The 16,940-nt window shown below is 42.1% G+C and overlaps 1 protein-coding gene across 2 annotated transcripts in view; it reads left to right on the top strand.

Annotated features, from left to right (window-relative positions):
• The window catches only part of vps50 (VPS50 EARP/GARPII complex subunit), a 258,473-nt gene that overhangs the window by 64,879 nt on the left and 176,654 nt on the right, over window positions 1–16,940 (top strand). For both annotated transcript variants that reach the window (XM_072509012.1, XM_072509013.1), the window contains 4 exons: window positions 812–882; window positions 10,465–10,582; window positions 10,679–10,714; window positions 16,612–16,694. In XM_072509012.1, the coding sequence (XP_072365113.1) occupies window positions 812–882; window positions 10,465–10,582; window positions 10,679–10,714; window positions 16,612–16,694 (308 nt within the window). The remainder of the gene's footprint in view (window positions 1–811; window positions 883–10,464; window positions 10,583–10,678; window positions 10,715–16,611; window positions 16,695–16,940) is intronic.

A 16,940-nucleotide genomic window follows, 5' to 3' on the forward strand; every position in this document is an offset into this window, starting at 1 on the left:
TTAAACTTGTTTTTGTATTTTGTCCAAAACAAATCAAGAGGGAATTCTAATATTCCATCCTGTCAAAGTTTCTTTTTGCTCTTAGAGGCCTTCCACTTGAAAAACCTAGCTAATTGTGATTTTAGAATTAAATTAATCCAATCATTTTAGGCTTTCAAATACTACTGATTTGTGAGTTGTGACTAATGTGAATATTAGCGTATGATTCAATATAAAGAAACAATCTTTTCAAATTGTGTTGCTGCAAAAAAGAAAAGCCATATTTTTTATTTAAATATAACACAGCTGATTGTGCATTTCTGTTCCTGTAAAACTATAGCATATGGCAGTTATTTATGTGAAAGTTCTAACATTCAGTGCACTGTAATTCATTAGGATCTTATTATAACAGTGAAACACCATTGGTCTAAATGTTGGAGAGTGTTTAAACCTTGTGCTTTAACTTTAGATTCTTCGAATGCTGATAAAGTATGACATTTCTTAGTGTGCTATTTGGCTGAAATATATTCGAAGACCTTACTTTTAAGGCATTGTGTAAATATTGAATACTTTTTAAACTTTAAAGCTGATCAAACGTGCTGCTGTAACATGGATAAAAAGATAACATGTGTACAGAAAGGCTGCCATGAGATGGTTAGAGCGCAATTTTTTTACATTATGCAAAATATTGAGAGAATATAGTTACTTAATATTTTATTTGTTAGCATACCTTTTTATGTCTTCACTTATAAACAAAGTCACTTATAAACAGAAAAGGCAATGATGCTACTTTAAAAATATTTGAATTTTAATATTAATGTATTGCTTGTAGGAACTTGATAGAGTCACGTCATTGCAGGCCAATCTTCAATTAGCAGCAGTCATATGTACAAATGCCAGAAGGTAAGAGTTAATTTCTCGAAAAATAATGTTTGCTTAGAATTCTATAATACTTCTATAATGCATTTTCAATAATGCATTTTGTCATGTATTCACAAACTATTTGCATTGACTGATCGTCTGGTACAAGCGTAAGTAAAGGTTGTTTGCCAAAGGGCAACTTTTATGTGATGGAACACAAGAAAGTGCACTAAGCAGAGGGTGGAGTTGAAAAATCAATCTAGTAGTTTAAGTAGACATCAGGTTCAAAATGGTTGACAAATGCATAACAACAATCAACAGAACCAATTGAAAACAAAAACAGTAGTAAACAAGTTGTGGCCTGCCATCCAGATTACACACTGAATACTGTGTCCCTTTCTCACTGAGAAATGAGAGATGCACTCAAGTCCTGGAAGTAATGTCAAGAATATATCTCTCATTTTGCATGTCTTAGTTATGAGGAATGACTGGAGAAACGGGAATCTTTCGCGCTTTGAAAAGAAACAATTTGAGATGACACAACATGACCATGATAGAGCACAGGAGGAAGTCATTCAGCCCATTGTCTGCGCTAACCTTTTGATAGACGAATTCAATTAATCCCATAGTCTTGTAAATATTTTAATTTCCAGTATTTATCCAGTTTTCCTTTGAACGCTACCATTTGAATCTGTGCCCTTCATTCTTTTTCAGGCAGGGTGATCAAGACGTGCTGAAAAAAAAACCTTTCCTCAGGTCACCTCTGGTTCTTTTGCCAATGACCGTAAATCTTTATCCTCTGATTATTAAGTTTTCTGAACTGTAAACAATTTCTCCGCTTTATAAAAACTATTTACAAATTTGAATTGCTCTATAATACCTCTTTACCTTCATTACCTTAATGAAACAACTCTGGCTTCTCTCCCATAAACTGAAGTCCTTCAGCCTTGGTAGCATTTTAATAACTTTCTTCTGCACCAACTCCAAAGCTTTAATGTTTTTCCTCAAGTATGGTGCCTAGAATTGAACACCGTACTCCAGCTCAGGCCCACCCAGTGTTTTATAAAGATTTGGTGACACTTATGTACTTAATTGGCTGGGGTTAGGAATGTCAAATGTCAGAAAAGATCGGTGCAAGTAGTTTATAGGCTGCTAACAAAAATAGTTATACTGTTGGACAGGACAGTAAGGAAATAATAATTAGAGTTTGTAACAAAGAAAATGCAATAATTGTGGAGGGCTTTAAAATTCATCTAGACTGGACCAATCAAATTTTCAAAGGTAGTCAGGAAGGTAGTTTGTAGAATGCTTTTGTGAACTATATACTGTGGAATCCTGGAACTATACACTGTGGAATTAACTAGGGATCATATGATTTTTGATCAAGTATTGTGCAGTGAGGCAGGGTTAATTAGTAATCTGCTAGTAGCAGGTCCACTGAGAAATGTTGATCATAATCGTTATACCCCAACGGAGGTCCGGGGATCAGGACTATACGATTTCCCGTGACTACCCCGGAATATGAACTTCCCCTTTAAGACGGGCAGGCCTATCCCTTTAAGGAGCAGGGTTTCCCCTTTACAAGGAGAACCCCAGTTGCACAAAAAGTTCGGCCTACCTGCAGCTTGGGAGGAGACCCTTAGGGGAATGGCGGAATATTGTAATTGTATTGAAATAAACCTTGTTCTGTAATTTCTACTTCTGTCTATGCGTACTGCATACCGCGGATTCAACAATAATACATTTGAATTCCATATTAAGTTTGAATGCAACATACTCCAGTCGCAAACAAGAATCTTAAACTAAAGTATAGTCAATTACTTGGATATGTGGGGGAGCTGGCTGAGGTTGATTAGCTAAAGAAAAAACTTCTAAATATTCAACAAAAATGCATTCGATTCAAAAGCAAAAACGCAGCAAGAAAAATCCATCCCTGGTTTACTTAAGATGTTAAGGATGGTATTAGATTTTTAAAAAGAGGCTTTTAATATTGCATAGAATTGTTGTAAGTCTGTGGAACGGGAATATTTTGGAAACCAGGATGGAACACCAAGAAATTGATAAAAGAAAACATGAAGTATGAGAGTCAAGGAGCCAGGAATATGAAAACAGATAGAACATAGAACAATACAGCGCAGTACAGGCCCTTCGGCCCACGATGTTGCACCAAAACAAAAGCCATCTAACCTACACTATGCCATTATCATCCATATGTTTATCCAATAAACTTTTAAATGCCCTCAATGTTGGCGAGTTCACTACTGTAGCAGGTAGGGCATTCCACGGCCTCACTACTCTTTGCATAAAGAACCTACCTCTGACCTCTGTCCTATATCTATTACCCCTCAGTTTAAAGCTATGTCCCCTCGTGCCAGCCATTTCCATCCGCGGGAGAAGGCTCTCACTGTCCACCCTATCCAACCCCCTGATCATTTTGTATGCCTCTATTAAGTCTCCTCTTAACCTTCTTCTCTCCAACGAAAACAACCTCAAGTCCATCAGCCTTTCCTCATAAGATTTTCCCTCCATACCAGGCAACATCCTGGTAAATCTCCTCTGCACCCGCTCCAAAGCCTCCACGTCCTTCCTATAATGCGGTGACCAGAACTGTACGCAATACTCCAAATGCGGCCGTACCAGAGTTCTGTACAGCTGCAACATGACCTCCCGACTCCGGAACTCAATCCCTCTACCAATAAAGGCCAACACTCCATAGGTCTTCTTCACAACCCTATCAACCTGGGTGGCAACTTTCAGGGATCTATGTACATGGACACCTAGATCCCTCTGCTCATCCACACTTTCAAGAACTTTACCATTAGCCAAATATTCCGCATTCCTGTTATTCCTTCCAAAGTGAATCACCTCACACTTCTCTACATTAAACTCCATTTGCCACCTCTCAGCCCAGCTCTGCAGCTCATCTATATCCCTCTGTAACCTGCTACATCCTTCCACACTATCGACAACACCACCGACTTTAGTATCGTCTGCAAATTTACTCACCCACCCTTCTGCGCCTTCCTCTAGGTCATTGATAAAAATGACAAACAGCAACGGCCCCAGAACAGATCCTTGTGGTACTCCACTTGTGACTGTACTCCATTCTGAACATTTCCCATCAACCACCACCCTCTTGTCTTCTTTCAGCTAGCCAATTTCTGATCCACATCTCTAAATCACCCTCAATCCCCAGCCTCCGTATTTTCTGCAATAGCCTACCGTGGGGAACCTTATCAAACGCTTTGCTGAAATCCATATACACCACATCAACTGCTCTACCCTCATCTACCTGTTCAGTCACCTTCTCAAAGAACTCAATAAGGTTTGTGAGGCATGACCTACCCTTCACAAAGCCATGCTGACTACCCCTGATCATATTATTCCTATCTAGATGATTATAAATCTTGTCTCTTATAATCCCCTCCAAGACTTTACCCACTACAGACGTGAGGCTCACCGGTCTATAGTTGTCGGGGTTGTCTCTGCTCCCCTTTTTGAACAAAGGGACCACATTTGCTGTCCTCCAGTCCTCTGGCACTATTCCTGTAGCCAATGATGACATAAAAATCAAAGCCAAAGGTCCAGCAATCTCTTCCCTGGCCTCCCAGAGAATCCTAGGATAAATCCCATCAGGTCCCGGGGATTTATCTATTTTCAGCTTGTCCAGAATTGCCAACACCTCTTCCCTCCGTACCTCAATGCCATCTATTCTATTAGCCTGGGGCTCAGCATTCTCCTCCACAACATTATCTTTTTCCTGAGTGAATACTGACGAAAAATATTCATTTAGTATCTCGCCTATCTCTTCAGACTCCACACACAATTTCCCATCCCTGTCCTTGACTGGTCCTACTCTTTCCCTAGTCATTCGCTTATTCCTGACATACCTATAGAAAGTTTTTGGGTTTTCCTTGATCCTTCCTGCCAAATACTTCTCATGTCCCCTCCTTGCTCGTCTTAGCTCTCTCTTTAGATCCTTCCTCGCTACCTTGTAACTATCCATCGCCCCAACTGAAACTTCACACCTCATCTTCACATAGGCCTCCTTCTTCCTCTTAACAAGAGATTCCACTTCCTTGGTAAACCACGGTTCCCTCGCTCGACGCCTTCCTCCCTGCCTGACCGGTACATACTTATCAAGAACACGCAGTAGCTGATCCTTGAACAAGCCCCACTTATCCAGTGTGCCCAACACTTGCAGCCTACTTCTCCACCTTATCCCCCCCAAGTCACGTCTAATGGCATCATAATTGCCCTTCCCCCAGCTGTAACTCTTGCCCTGCGGTGTATACTTATCCCTTTCCAGCATTAACGTAAACGTCACCGAATTGTGGTCACTGTCCCCAAAGTGCTCTCCTACCTCCAAATCCAACACCTGGCCTGGTTCATTACCCAAAACCAAATCCAACGTGGCCTCGCCTCTTGTTGGCCTGTCAACATATTGTTTCAGGAAACCCTCCTGCACACACTGTACAAAAAACGACCCATCTATTGTACTCGAACTATATCTTTTCCAGTCAATATTTGGAAAGTTAAAGTCTCCCATAATAACTACCCTGTTACTTTCGCTCTTATCCAGAATCATCTTCGCCATCCTTTCCTCTACATCCCTAGAACTATTAGGAGGCCTATAAAAAAACTCCCAACAGGGTGACCTCTCCTTTCCTGTTTCTAACTTCAGCCCATACTACCTCGGAACAAGAGTCCCCATCTAGCATCCTCTCCGCCACCGTAATACTGCTCTTGACTAGCAGCGCCACACCTCCCCTTCTTTTGCCTCCTTCTCTGAGCTTACTAAAACACCTAAACCCCGGAACCTGCAACATCCATTCCTGTCCCTGCTCTATCCATGTCTCCGAAATGGCCACAACATCGAAGTCCCAGGTACCAACCCATGCTGCCAGTTCCCCTACCTTGTTTCGTATACTCCTGGCATTGAAGTAGACACACTTCAAACCACCTACCTGAACACTGGCCCCCTCCTGCGACGTCAAATCTGTGCTCCTGACCTCTATACTCCCATTCTCCCTTACCCTAAAACTACAATCCAGGTTCCCATGCCCCTGCTGCATTAGTTTAAACCCCCCGAAAGAGCACTAACAAATCTCCCCCCCAGGATATTTGTGCCCCTCGGGTTCAGATGTAGACCATCCTGTCTGTAGAGGTCCCACCTTCCCCAGAAAGAGCCCCAGTTATCCAGAAATCTGAATCCCTCCCGCCTGCACCATCCCTGTAGCCACGTGTTTAAATGCTCTCTCTCCCTATTCCTCATCTCACTATCACGTGGCACGGGCAACAACCCAGAGATAACAACTCTGTTTGTTCTAGTTCTGAGCTTCCATCCTAGCTCCCTGAAAGCCTGCCTGACATCCTTGTCACCTTTCCTACCTATGTCATTAGTGCCAATGTGGACCACGACTTGGGGCTGCTCCCCCTCCCCCCTAAGGACCCGGAAAACACGATCCGAGACATCATGTACCCTTGCACCTGGGAGGCAACATACCAAACGTGAGTCTCTCACGCTCCCACAAAATCTCCTATCTGTGCCCCTGACTATAGAGTCCCCAATTACTAATGCTCTGCTCCTCTCCCCCCCTTCCCTTCTGAGCAACAGTGACAGACTCCGTGCCAGAGGCCCGTACCCCATGGCTTACCCCTGGTAAGTCACCCCCACCCCCCACAAGTATCCAAAGCGGTATACTTGTTTCTCAGGGGAACGACCGCAGGGGATCCCTGCACTGACTGCTTTTTCCCAGTCCCTCTTACAGTTACCCACCTATCTCCAATCTTTGGTGTAACGAATTCCCTGAAGCTGCTATCTATAACCCCTTCTGCCTCCCGAATGATCCGAAGTTCTTCCAACTCCAGCTCCAGTTCCCTAACTCGGTCTTGGAGGAGCTGGAGATGGCAGCACTTCCTGCAGGTAAAATCAGCAGGGACACTAACTGCATCCCTCACCTCAAACATCCTGCAGGAGGAGCATTGCACTCCCTTCCCTGCCATTCCTCTAACCTTCTACCAAGATCTGGCTAACAACTAAATTAAATTTTTTATAAAAAATAATAATAATATAATAAAATATGGTACTTACCTCAGACCAATGGGTTTTATTATTAGGTTAGAGGAGGAGGGCGGGTGGGAGACACTACACGTGTAGTGTCTCGGGTTTCCTCTCCACCAGAATTTATTGGTGAGGGTCTTCCCAGATGTCCGCGTGTCGACTTCCTGTTCCCGCCTAAAACACTAATTTAAAAAAAAAAATTCTCAGTTCCTGCTGAAATTGACTAACCAGCCAGCTCCACTCCCGCCGAAATCGACTGGCCTGCCCCTGCAAAGGCAAGTGCTTTTAAAGGACAGACTTACCTCCCAGCAGCCACTTCCGCACTGCTCCCGCTGAAACTGACTCACCAGCTGTTCTCCCACCGAAATCGACTGGCCTGCCCCTGCAAAGACAAGTGCTTTTAAAGGACAGACTTTCCTCCCAGCAGCCACTTCCGCACTGCTCCCGCTGAAACTGACTCACCAGCTGTTCTCCCGCCGAAATCGACTGGCCTGCCCCAGCAAAGACAAGTGCTTTTAAAGGACAGACTTCCCTCCCAGCAGCCACTTCCGCACTGCTCCCGCTGAAACTGACTCACCAGCTGTTCTCCCGCCGAAATCGACTGACCTGCCCCTGCAAAGACAAGTGCTTTTAAAGGACAGACTTACCTCCCAGCAGCCACTTCCGCACTGCTCCCGCTGAAACTGACTCACCAGCTGTTCTCCCGCCGAAATCGACTCTAGATAATGCAACCTTTTCCAAGTATATATAAAGGAAGAGCATTGCTAAAATAAATGTCCTTCCCTTTGGAAGCAGAGATAGGCAAAATTACCATGGGGATTGAGAAAATGGTGAAAATGAACACATATTTTGTGCCTGTCTCCACAGTAGAAGACATAAGTTACATAATAAGAGTCAGGTAATTAAGGTAATTAATATTAACGAAGATCAAGTATTGAAGAAACTTAAAGGATTGGAATCTGACAGATCCCCAGGAGCGAATGGCACACATCCTCAGGTTCTAAAGAGATGGCTACAGGGTAGAGGGTGTACTGATTATGATTTTCCAAAATTCCCTAGATTCTAGAATGGTCCCAATAGATTGGAAATATTCAAGAAGGAAGGAAAGTGTAAACTGGGAACTACAGGTTAGCCTGACATCAGTTCTGAAATACACAGTATGATTAAAACATAGTTTTACAAAAGGGAAATTGTGTTTCACAAATTTTTGTTTTTTGAGGACGTAGGGTAAAGAAAAGGAAACCAGTAGAAACCACTTAGATTTCCAAAAGGCATTCAGTAAATGCCATGTAGAGGTTAAGATACAGGATAAAGACGAGTAGAGTTGGAGGTAATATCTTAGCTTGGATTGAGTATTGGGTACATTACCCTGTTTCTTTGGCTCAGTTAACTGATGATATGAAGCTAGGTGGGAACACAAGGTATGAGGAGAATACAGAGGCTGCAAAAAGATGCAGACTGGTTAAGTTAATAGGCAACAAGTTGTCCGATGGAGTATAATGTGGGGAAATGGGGTTATTCACTTTGGTAGTAAGATTAAAAAAGCATGTTATTTTTTAAACGCATGGAACTCATTAAGTTGCTCAGAGGAGCTTTGTTTACTGTACAAGGAACACAAAGTTAACTTAAAAAAAAAAAAATTAATGGGTTGTGGGCATCATTGTTCAATACTGGATTTATTGCCCATCCCTAATTTCCTGTAAGAGGTTGGTGGTGAGCTACTGCCTTGAACTGCTGAAGTCGATGTGCTGTTCTTGGATATTGACCCAGCAACAGTGAAGGAATGGTAATATAGTTCTAAGTCAGGATTGTGTGTGGCTTGGAGGAGAATTTCCAGGAGTTGGCGTTCCCATGTTTCTGATGCTCTTGTTCTTCTTGGTAGAGATTCGGCTTTAGAAGGTGCTGTTGAAGGAGCAAAGGTGATTTGCTGCAGTGGATCATGTAGCTGTTACACACTGCTGCTGCGCATCAGTGTGGAGGGAGTGACTGTTTGTGGATGACGTGCTAATTAAGTGGGCTGCTTCGTCCTGGATGGTGTCAAGCTCCCCGCTGAGTTCAAGAATTGGGTGCCATGTTTCGCGAATCTTGATCTGAAGGCTGAGGGAATTAAATTAAATGGAGCACATCTAATCCTGTCTTTGAGGCTTGGGGTTGCTGTGGCCTTCCGACCTCTGGTCCTGTGTTGTCCTGTTCTGGATGTCAGTCGTGAGAGGTTGGGGATGGCTGAATCGGCCGAGTCCTCCCCCTCGACCAGAGCCTAGGTTGTTGACCGCCTGTGTTCTGGTGAGACAACATGGTGGAAGCTGATGGTGCCTCATGCTTTGACCATTGGCGCCCTTGAGATCCTGAAGAGTCCTCATTATCCTGATCCTGCTCACCCTTGATTTTGGCTTTCTTTGTACACCAGTGAAGAAATCTTTATCCTGAGGACTGCATTTCTGCATCTCGGTTGCTATCCTGGACTTGCTCCCTGTTGATCATGTTGTTGTCTGCTTGATGTTGTCAATTTTTCCGTGTACATGGAAGTGAATAATGTGGGTGTGATGGCCTGTACCATTGATTATCCTGATGCAAGTTCATATCATGTTATGCTGAATGTTGAATACGGGATTGTGCATAGTCTTTATCCAAAATGTATTTGGGCCTTATGTTGTCTGACAATCCTTGTGGTGGAGAGAGGGGGTGCTTTTTGTTGTCACTTTTTTTTTTGAAGCTATGGGTATAATGTAACTGTGCTCTCAACTGTATCCTGCTTTGATGCCGACGGATCTTGTATCCGTGGAGGGAACACGATGGAGATATTGTCCCCGACTCACCTGGTCTTTCTTATTCCTCTGCTTGCAATGGCTTCCATTATGTGCTAGACCTGCTTTGCATTGATACCCATGGTTTTTTTCTCTTATTCTTTTGTTTTGATGTGATAATTGCAATAATTAAAACATCTCAAAAGCATATTTTTAAAAATTGGATAATTTCCAAAACAGGAAAATTAATTGAAGCAAAAGCTTGTTAATTACTTTTTACCAAAAGTTTCTGACTGGATTTAATGGAATCCGGCCTTCCCATTTAACCCTACCCAATTGTATAGTTTTCAGTTGCGGCTTCAATGGCTTACATGTGCTTTGCATTTGTCATTTTGTTTCACAATGCACGCACCTTCCATCTCCAATGCAGTGCCTCTTGTTATGCTCCACCTTTTGTTATGCTCCACCTTTTGTTATGCTCCACCTTTTGTGGATGCCTTTTCAGCCACCTAGGTTTCTGTGGGGTTCTCTCTTTAAACTCAGCCTCCTTCCCACTTTGATCTTGTTTTCATGGCCAGTCCTAAAATTCACTATTTTGGTCAAACTTTTGATTGGTGTTAATGCATCTCCCTCTGGTACAACATTCCTTTTCCTTTCTGTGAAGCATCTTGGGATATTTTGCTGTGTTAAAAATGCAGTACAAATGCGAACTGCAATGGCTGTGAACCTTTTCTTACGAATAACAAAATTTTGTTTACATTTCATTTACATAATTGTTTGTCCTATTTGAAACAGATATGATTTTTATTTTGGCAGGCAGCTAAATATTGCCAAGGAAGGCTTTACGCAAGCTAGCCTGGGGCTACTTGCCAATCAAAGAAAGCGACAGCTGTTGATTGGATTGCTGAAGTCTTTGCGCACAATTAAAACACTGGTATATACTTCTTACATATTTAAATTAAGTTTAGTTTTATTTCTTTATTTTCTGTTGAGTATTTACACTGAATCGTAAATTTTATTTTTTTTACAGCAAAGAACTGATGTACGGTTAAGTGAGATGTTGGAGGTAAGATATATTATTCAAATGTTCATAACACTGGGAAATGGAAGTGCACTGGTGATAGTTTTTCCAAATCATAAATTTTCTTGTGTGTGAAGTAAATTTTTAAAGATTATTTTCCTATGCCCATCTATGAAAATTGATGCTTCCTTTTGAATGAATGTAATTTTTAAAACTTCTTTCGGGACTTGTGGGAAGAAATCGGAGCACCCTGAGGAAACCCACACATCGTGGCTGAAGGGCCTGTACTGTGCTGTACTGTTCTATGTTCAGACACAGGGTGAACATGTAGACTCTGCACGGACTGACCCAAGCCGGAAATCAAACTGCTGTATTGACGAAGTAGATGTAGAGCAGGTACTTCCTCTTGTGGGCCAATCTAGAATGAGAGGTCACAGCTTTAGGTAGCAGATTTAAAACAGATGAAAAGAAATTACTTCTCAAAGGATCATGAATCTGGAATTTATTACCCCAGAGTGTGGTGGATGCCAGGACCTTAAGTAAATTTAAGGATGAGATAGACAGATTAGAGAGATTTTTAATTAGTAATGGGTTGAAGGGTTATGGAGAACAGACAGGAAAGTGGAGTTGCGGCTGAGAGGCGATCAGCCGTGATTGTGTTGAATGGCGGAGCGAGCCCGAGATGCTGAATTGCCTATGCCTGCTCCTCGTTCCTATGTTGTTATGTTAAAAGTTTTAAAGCAGGTTGATATTTAATATTCAGTTCTGCCGGAGAGAACATTTCTTCTTTACCCAATCACCAGGCTTTTAAACCAAAGAATAAAGTGAAATTTTACAGAAATGACAGCAATCATTTAATTTTTCACTCTCCAATGCCATTACTTGGCTAAAACTTCCTCGGAAAAAATATAATGTGGAAATATTTCATAAGCTATAGGTTGGGGTCCATGCTTACCATAAGATCAGAAGATGTAGGAGCAGAAGTAGGCCATTCGGTCCATCAAGTCTGTTCCACTATTAAATGAGATCATGCCTGATCTGATATAATCCTCAACTCCACTTTCTCGCCTTTTCCCTTATTGATTAAAAATTTATGACTCAGCCTTGAATGTACTTAGCGACCCAGCTTCTAAAGCTCTCTGCGACAAAGAATTCCACAGATTTACTATCCTCTGAGAGAAGAAATTCTTTCCAATCTCTGAATAAATGGGCGACCCCATTACTCTCAGATTATGCCCTCTTGTCCTAGACTCTACCAAAAGGTGATACATCCTCTCTGTCAATATACCCTGTCAAGCCCTGACGTTCTTGTATGTCTCAATAAGATCACCTCTCATTCTTCTAAACCCCAATGACAGGTTTGGAACGCACTGTTTCAAATGACACGTCCTACCTACTGGTATCTTGGTAAGTTACTGTCGGTTTGTGAGATGTTGCTATGGATAACAATTGCATTGATATACCTTAGTCTGTTTTCTTCCAAGGAACATGGACAGTTTATTTACTTCAATCTGGACTTGTTTGATATAATGATGGAGCACAGCAGGAGGTTAATGGTCCATTGTGCGTGTGCCCACTCTTTAGTGCAACTGTCCAATTAATCCCATTTTCCTGTTCTTTCCTCATAATCCCGTATGTATTTTCTCTTAACATATTTATTTAATTTATTTTTTAATGTCACTATTGAACCTGCTTCCTCCACCCTTTCAACAGTGCGTTCCAAACCAGAACATCTACCCGTGTATAAAAAAAATTGTTTCCTTGTGTCACCTCTGGTTCTTTTGACAATCATCTTAAATCTGTTTCCTCTGGTTGCTGATGCTTTTGCCACTATTCATCTAAACCAAAATGATTTCAAACACCTCTATGAAATCTCTGCTTTAACTTTCTATGCTTTAAGGAGATCCCATAACCTAAGACCCTTGTCCCAGGTAGTATTTAGAGAGTCATTACGGCATTGAAGGAGGCAGTTTAATCTTTTGAGTGCAATCAAGCTGCTGTAACCCAATAGCCCTGCAAATCTGTGTCTCAGGTGCTCGTCTAATTTCTTCTTGAAATCATTGATCGTTTCCAGTTCTTCCACCCTCATGAGCAGTGAGTTCCGCATTGTTGCCATTTGCTGTGTAAAATAGTTGTCCCTCCCATCCCTGTGCGTCTCTTGACTGAATCCATAATTCTTCGTCTCAGTCCTTGTAGTAATCTGTTTTGCACCTTCTCCCAGGCATGAACAACATTCCTGAAGTTTCAATCCCAGAATTGAACACACTGCTGCAGTTGAGACCTTATCAATATTTTCCAAGATTCCTTTATTAATGAAGCCAAGGATCCTATAATTTCTTTTTTAAACTGCCTTCTCAACTTTGCCTGCCACCTTCAAAAATTTGTGGATGTACACCTTCGGGTCTCTCTGTCCCTGAATTCTCTTTAAAATTGTACGTTTATTTTCATATTACCTGTCTATTGAAATGCATCACTTCATGCTTCTTTGAGTTAAATCTCAACTTTTCTTTTGCCCATTTTACCACTCTATAATGTTATCATTTATCACATTTACCAGTTTCTTGTCACCTTTAAATTTACATATCCAAGTCCAGATCATTAATACATGTTTAAGGAGCAGTGATCCTATTACTGAATGCTGGGGAACATGACTGTATACTTCTATTCAGTTAGAAAAACATTAACCAGTGAATCCAGATCCAGGATTCAAGTACTATATGATGGAAGCGGAAATCAAGAAAAGCTCCACAATTAAAAGAAAGGAACATTGATTTAAGTGTGTAAAGGCAGATTTGGGTCTAATGTGAGGAAATCATTCTTCATGTGTGGTGTGTTCAACACACAGAATGGGTGTGAAAATCATTGACTCCTTTAAGAAACAGTATAATGCGGTGTTGGGAATGCCTGGGTCTTTCTGAATAATGAGCTGAAATGGCCTTTTGTATCTCATGAAACAAAAACATAAAAAAAAATAAAAATTCATTCATGGGATGTGGGCGTTTCTGGCTGGGCCATTACCTATCCCGGGGGCATTTAAGAGTTGAACACATGGGCGGCATGGTGGCGCAGTGGTGAGTACTGCTGCCTTATGGCGCAGAGGACTCGGGTTCGATCCTGGCCCCGGGTCACTGTCCGTTTGGAGTTTGTACATTCTTCCCGTGTCTGCGTGGGTCTCACTCCCTCATCCCAAAGATGTGCAGGGTTTGTGGATTAGCCACGCTAAATTGCCTCTTAATTGGAAGAGAAAAGCAATCAGTCAACCACATTACTGTGGATCTGAGGTCATATGTCGGCCAGACCAGGTAAGGACGACAGATTTTCTTCCCTAAAGGACATTAGTGAGCCAGATGGATTTTTACGAAAGTTGGTAATGGTTTCATGGTCATCATTGGACTTTTATTTCCAGATTTTTATTGAATTCAAACTTTACCACCTGCCATGCTGGGATTTGAGTCCTGGTCCCCAGAGCATTATTACCCTGGGTCTCTGGATTACTAGTTGGTTTTGGCTCACTTGGCTAGACAGCTGGTTTGTGATGTTGGGCAAGGCCAGCAAGGTGGGTTCAATTCCCGTACCAACTGAGGTTATTCATGAAGGTCCTGCCTTCTCAATCTTGCCCCTCACCTGTGGTGTGGTGATCCTCAGGTCAAATCACCATCAGTCCGCTCTCCCCCTCAAAGAGGAAAGCACCCTATGATCATCTGGGACAATGGTGACTTTATTTACTTACCTTTACCTATATATATCCCCCTATAATATTGTATTTTTATTGTTCATTCAACGGAATTGGGCATCGTGATACTTATTTCCCATTGCAATTGTCCTTAAGAATCATTGTAGCCCATGTGATAAAGGAGCTCCCACAAAGTTGTTACTTAAAGAGTTCCATGATTTTGATCCAGCGACAATGAAGGAGCAGCATTGCATTTCCAAGTCTGAATGTGGTAAGCCTGGAGATGATAGTGTTCCCATGTCCCTACTGCCGTTGTCCTTCTAGGTGGTAGAGGTTATCTTTTTGGGAGGTGCTGTTGAAGTAACCTTGGCGAGTTACTGTAGTGTATCTTGTAGATGGCACACACTACAACCACAATGTCTTAGTGGTTGATGGAGGGCTACAGCGAATGTTAAGGTGGTGGATGAGGTGCCAATCCAGTGGGCTGCTTTGTTCTGTGCAGGACGCGTAATAAGATTCCGCAAAAAGCATCAGATAAATGAATGGCCACTAAATCTATTTAGAATGGTATTAGTTATTCAGGAACAGGAGTAAACCATTTATTTCTCCTGGTCCATTCCACAATTCAACTAGATTGTGGATGACTGGCAGCTCAGCTCATACATTTAAACATCATTGATCCATTCGTCTTGGTTTTGATTTCATCATGAAGAAGGTGATGGTGGGTGCAGGCTTTGGCATTCTGTGGTAACACCGCCAGTTGACGGACATCACCTTGCAGGTTGAAGAATTGCACACGCTCCAAGACATGACTGTTTTGCTCTGCTCTTGATATAGCATAAGCTGCACTCTGACAAAGGAAGGTTCAGACTTGGAAATAGCTTTAACACATTTATTAAACTGTTAATGATTCTCCTACTTGGATTTGACTCCCCTGTTAATCCTGCTATAGCTACTCAGACTAACTAACCAGTCTGCTACAATCCGCGTGGTGGGTATGATGTGTTTCAAATCAACCCCGTCTGTACTCACTAAGTGTCTCCACTGGAGAGAGAAAGATCATGTGTGCAGTGTCCTTATATATGGGTTGGTGTAATGCCTCCCTGTGGTAGTGTCACCTCTTGTGTGTGTGTCGTGACTGCCCATTGGTCGTGTCCTATCTTACTGACCTTACTGACCTATTGGTTGACTGTCTGTGTGTCATGTCTCTGGTGCTCCCTCTGGTGTCTAGCTAGGTGTAGTGTGTTCACATTAACCCCTTGTGTATTTACAGTGATGCATATCACCACAATGACCACCAGTCTTGAGAGTTGTGGTGCTAAGATTGGTCTACACATCAGCTGTGAGAAGCCTTAAGATAGTGATGACTGGGCAGCAACAAAGTCTGCCCATCACCATCGGCTAAGAGACCATCGACTACTTCCCCTACCTAGGAAGCAGCGTCTCCAAGGAGGGCGATGTGGAGATTGTGTCCACACGAGAATCTGTAATGTAGCAAAGATCTCCCAACGCCTCCACTTGGTCTCAGCATCCAACACCATCAACATGGTCATGAGGCTGCAATTCTACATGTCCATACTAGTAGCAGTCTATTCCTGCGAGAAATGAAAGAGAACATGAAAGATGTCACAAGTTGAATGTCTTAACTGGTATTACCTACATAAGAGCCTGGGCATGTTGTGAGCCGTAGCATTAAAAATGAATAATGCTACAGAGGCACCAGTGGGAAAGTGAGAGATGGCTGGATCTGGCGACGCACATATTTTGCCTCCCAGTCACATACCTGTCAGAGTGGCAGTAGATCTGGACACCATGAGACGGAAGAAGAAGACGGGGCCAACCAAAGAAGACCTGGTGAAATACATTTAAGGAGAACCTCGAGTGGGACACCACCTGAGCTGGAGCGAAAGAGATTGCGATGGACCGGTGATGAAGTGTTGCTGCCCATTGTCCCACATGGGACCGGAGGTACTAAGCTTAACATCCTTAGTTGAGGAAGGAATGTTGACCAAGGCATAGGAAATACACAGTATTCCACATCCATCTGAATGGAAAGAAGTTTGACGCCTTATTAAAAGGATAGCATGATGCAGTGCACCCTCGATGTATTTATGTCCTGAAGTAGGACAAATTATTCAATTGGCTAAGATAGATATTTTTGCACAGTTTCTGATAATTTTGTGATTGCCTTTTATTCTATACAGCCAATAACTTGTTCCATTGGCTTTGTGGAGTCCTGAATATTTTTGCAATTTCTTTTTTTATTAAGGAGGAAGATTATCCTGGAGCAATACAACTCTGTTTGGAATGTCAGAAAGCAGCTAGCACATTCAAACACTACAGTTGCATAAGGTAAGACTTTGATTTATAAAAATCTAAAATGTCGTATGAGAGAATTCCATTCGTCACATCGTACTCTTCTTTAACAGACTTTGAACAGTTGACAACATTATTGACTCTTGAATCAAGTGATAAACTGCAAGTAAATCTTCTAAGAAGGTTTTGCTGTATGGATCTGTGTCTGGACTACCTAAACATTCTATTGTAGAAGCTTTCATACCTTTGTGTGGATAAATAACACTCATATCTTGACATATG

Source organism: Scyliorhinus torazame, chromosome 6, assembly GCF_047496885.1.
Source record: "Scyliorhinus torazame isolate Kashiwa2021f chromosome 6, sScyTor2.1, whole genome shotgun sequence".
In the NCBI taxonomy this organism is placed as follows: Eukaryota; Metazoa; Chordata; class Chondrichthyes; order Carcharhiniformes; family Scyliorhinidae; genus Scyliorhinus; species Scyliorhinus torazame.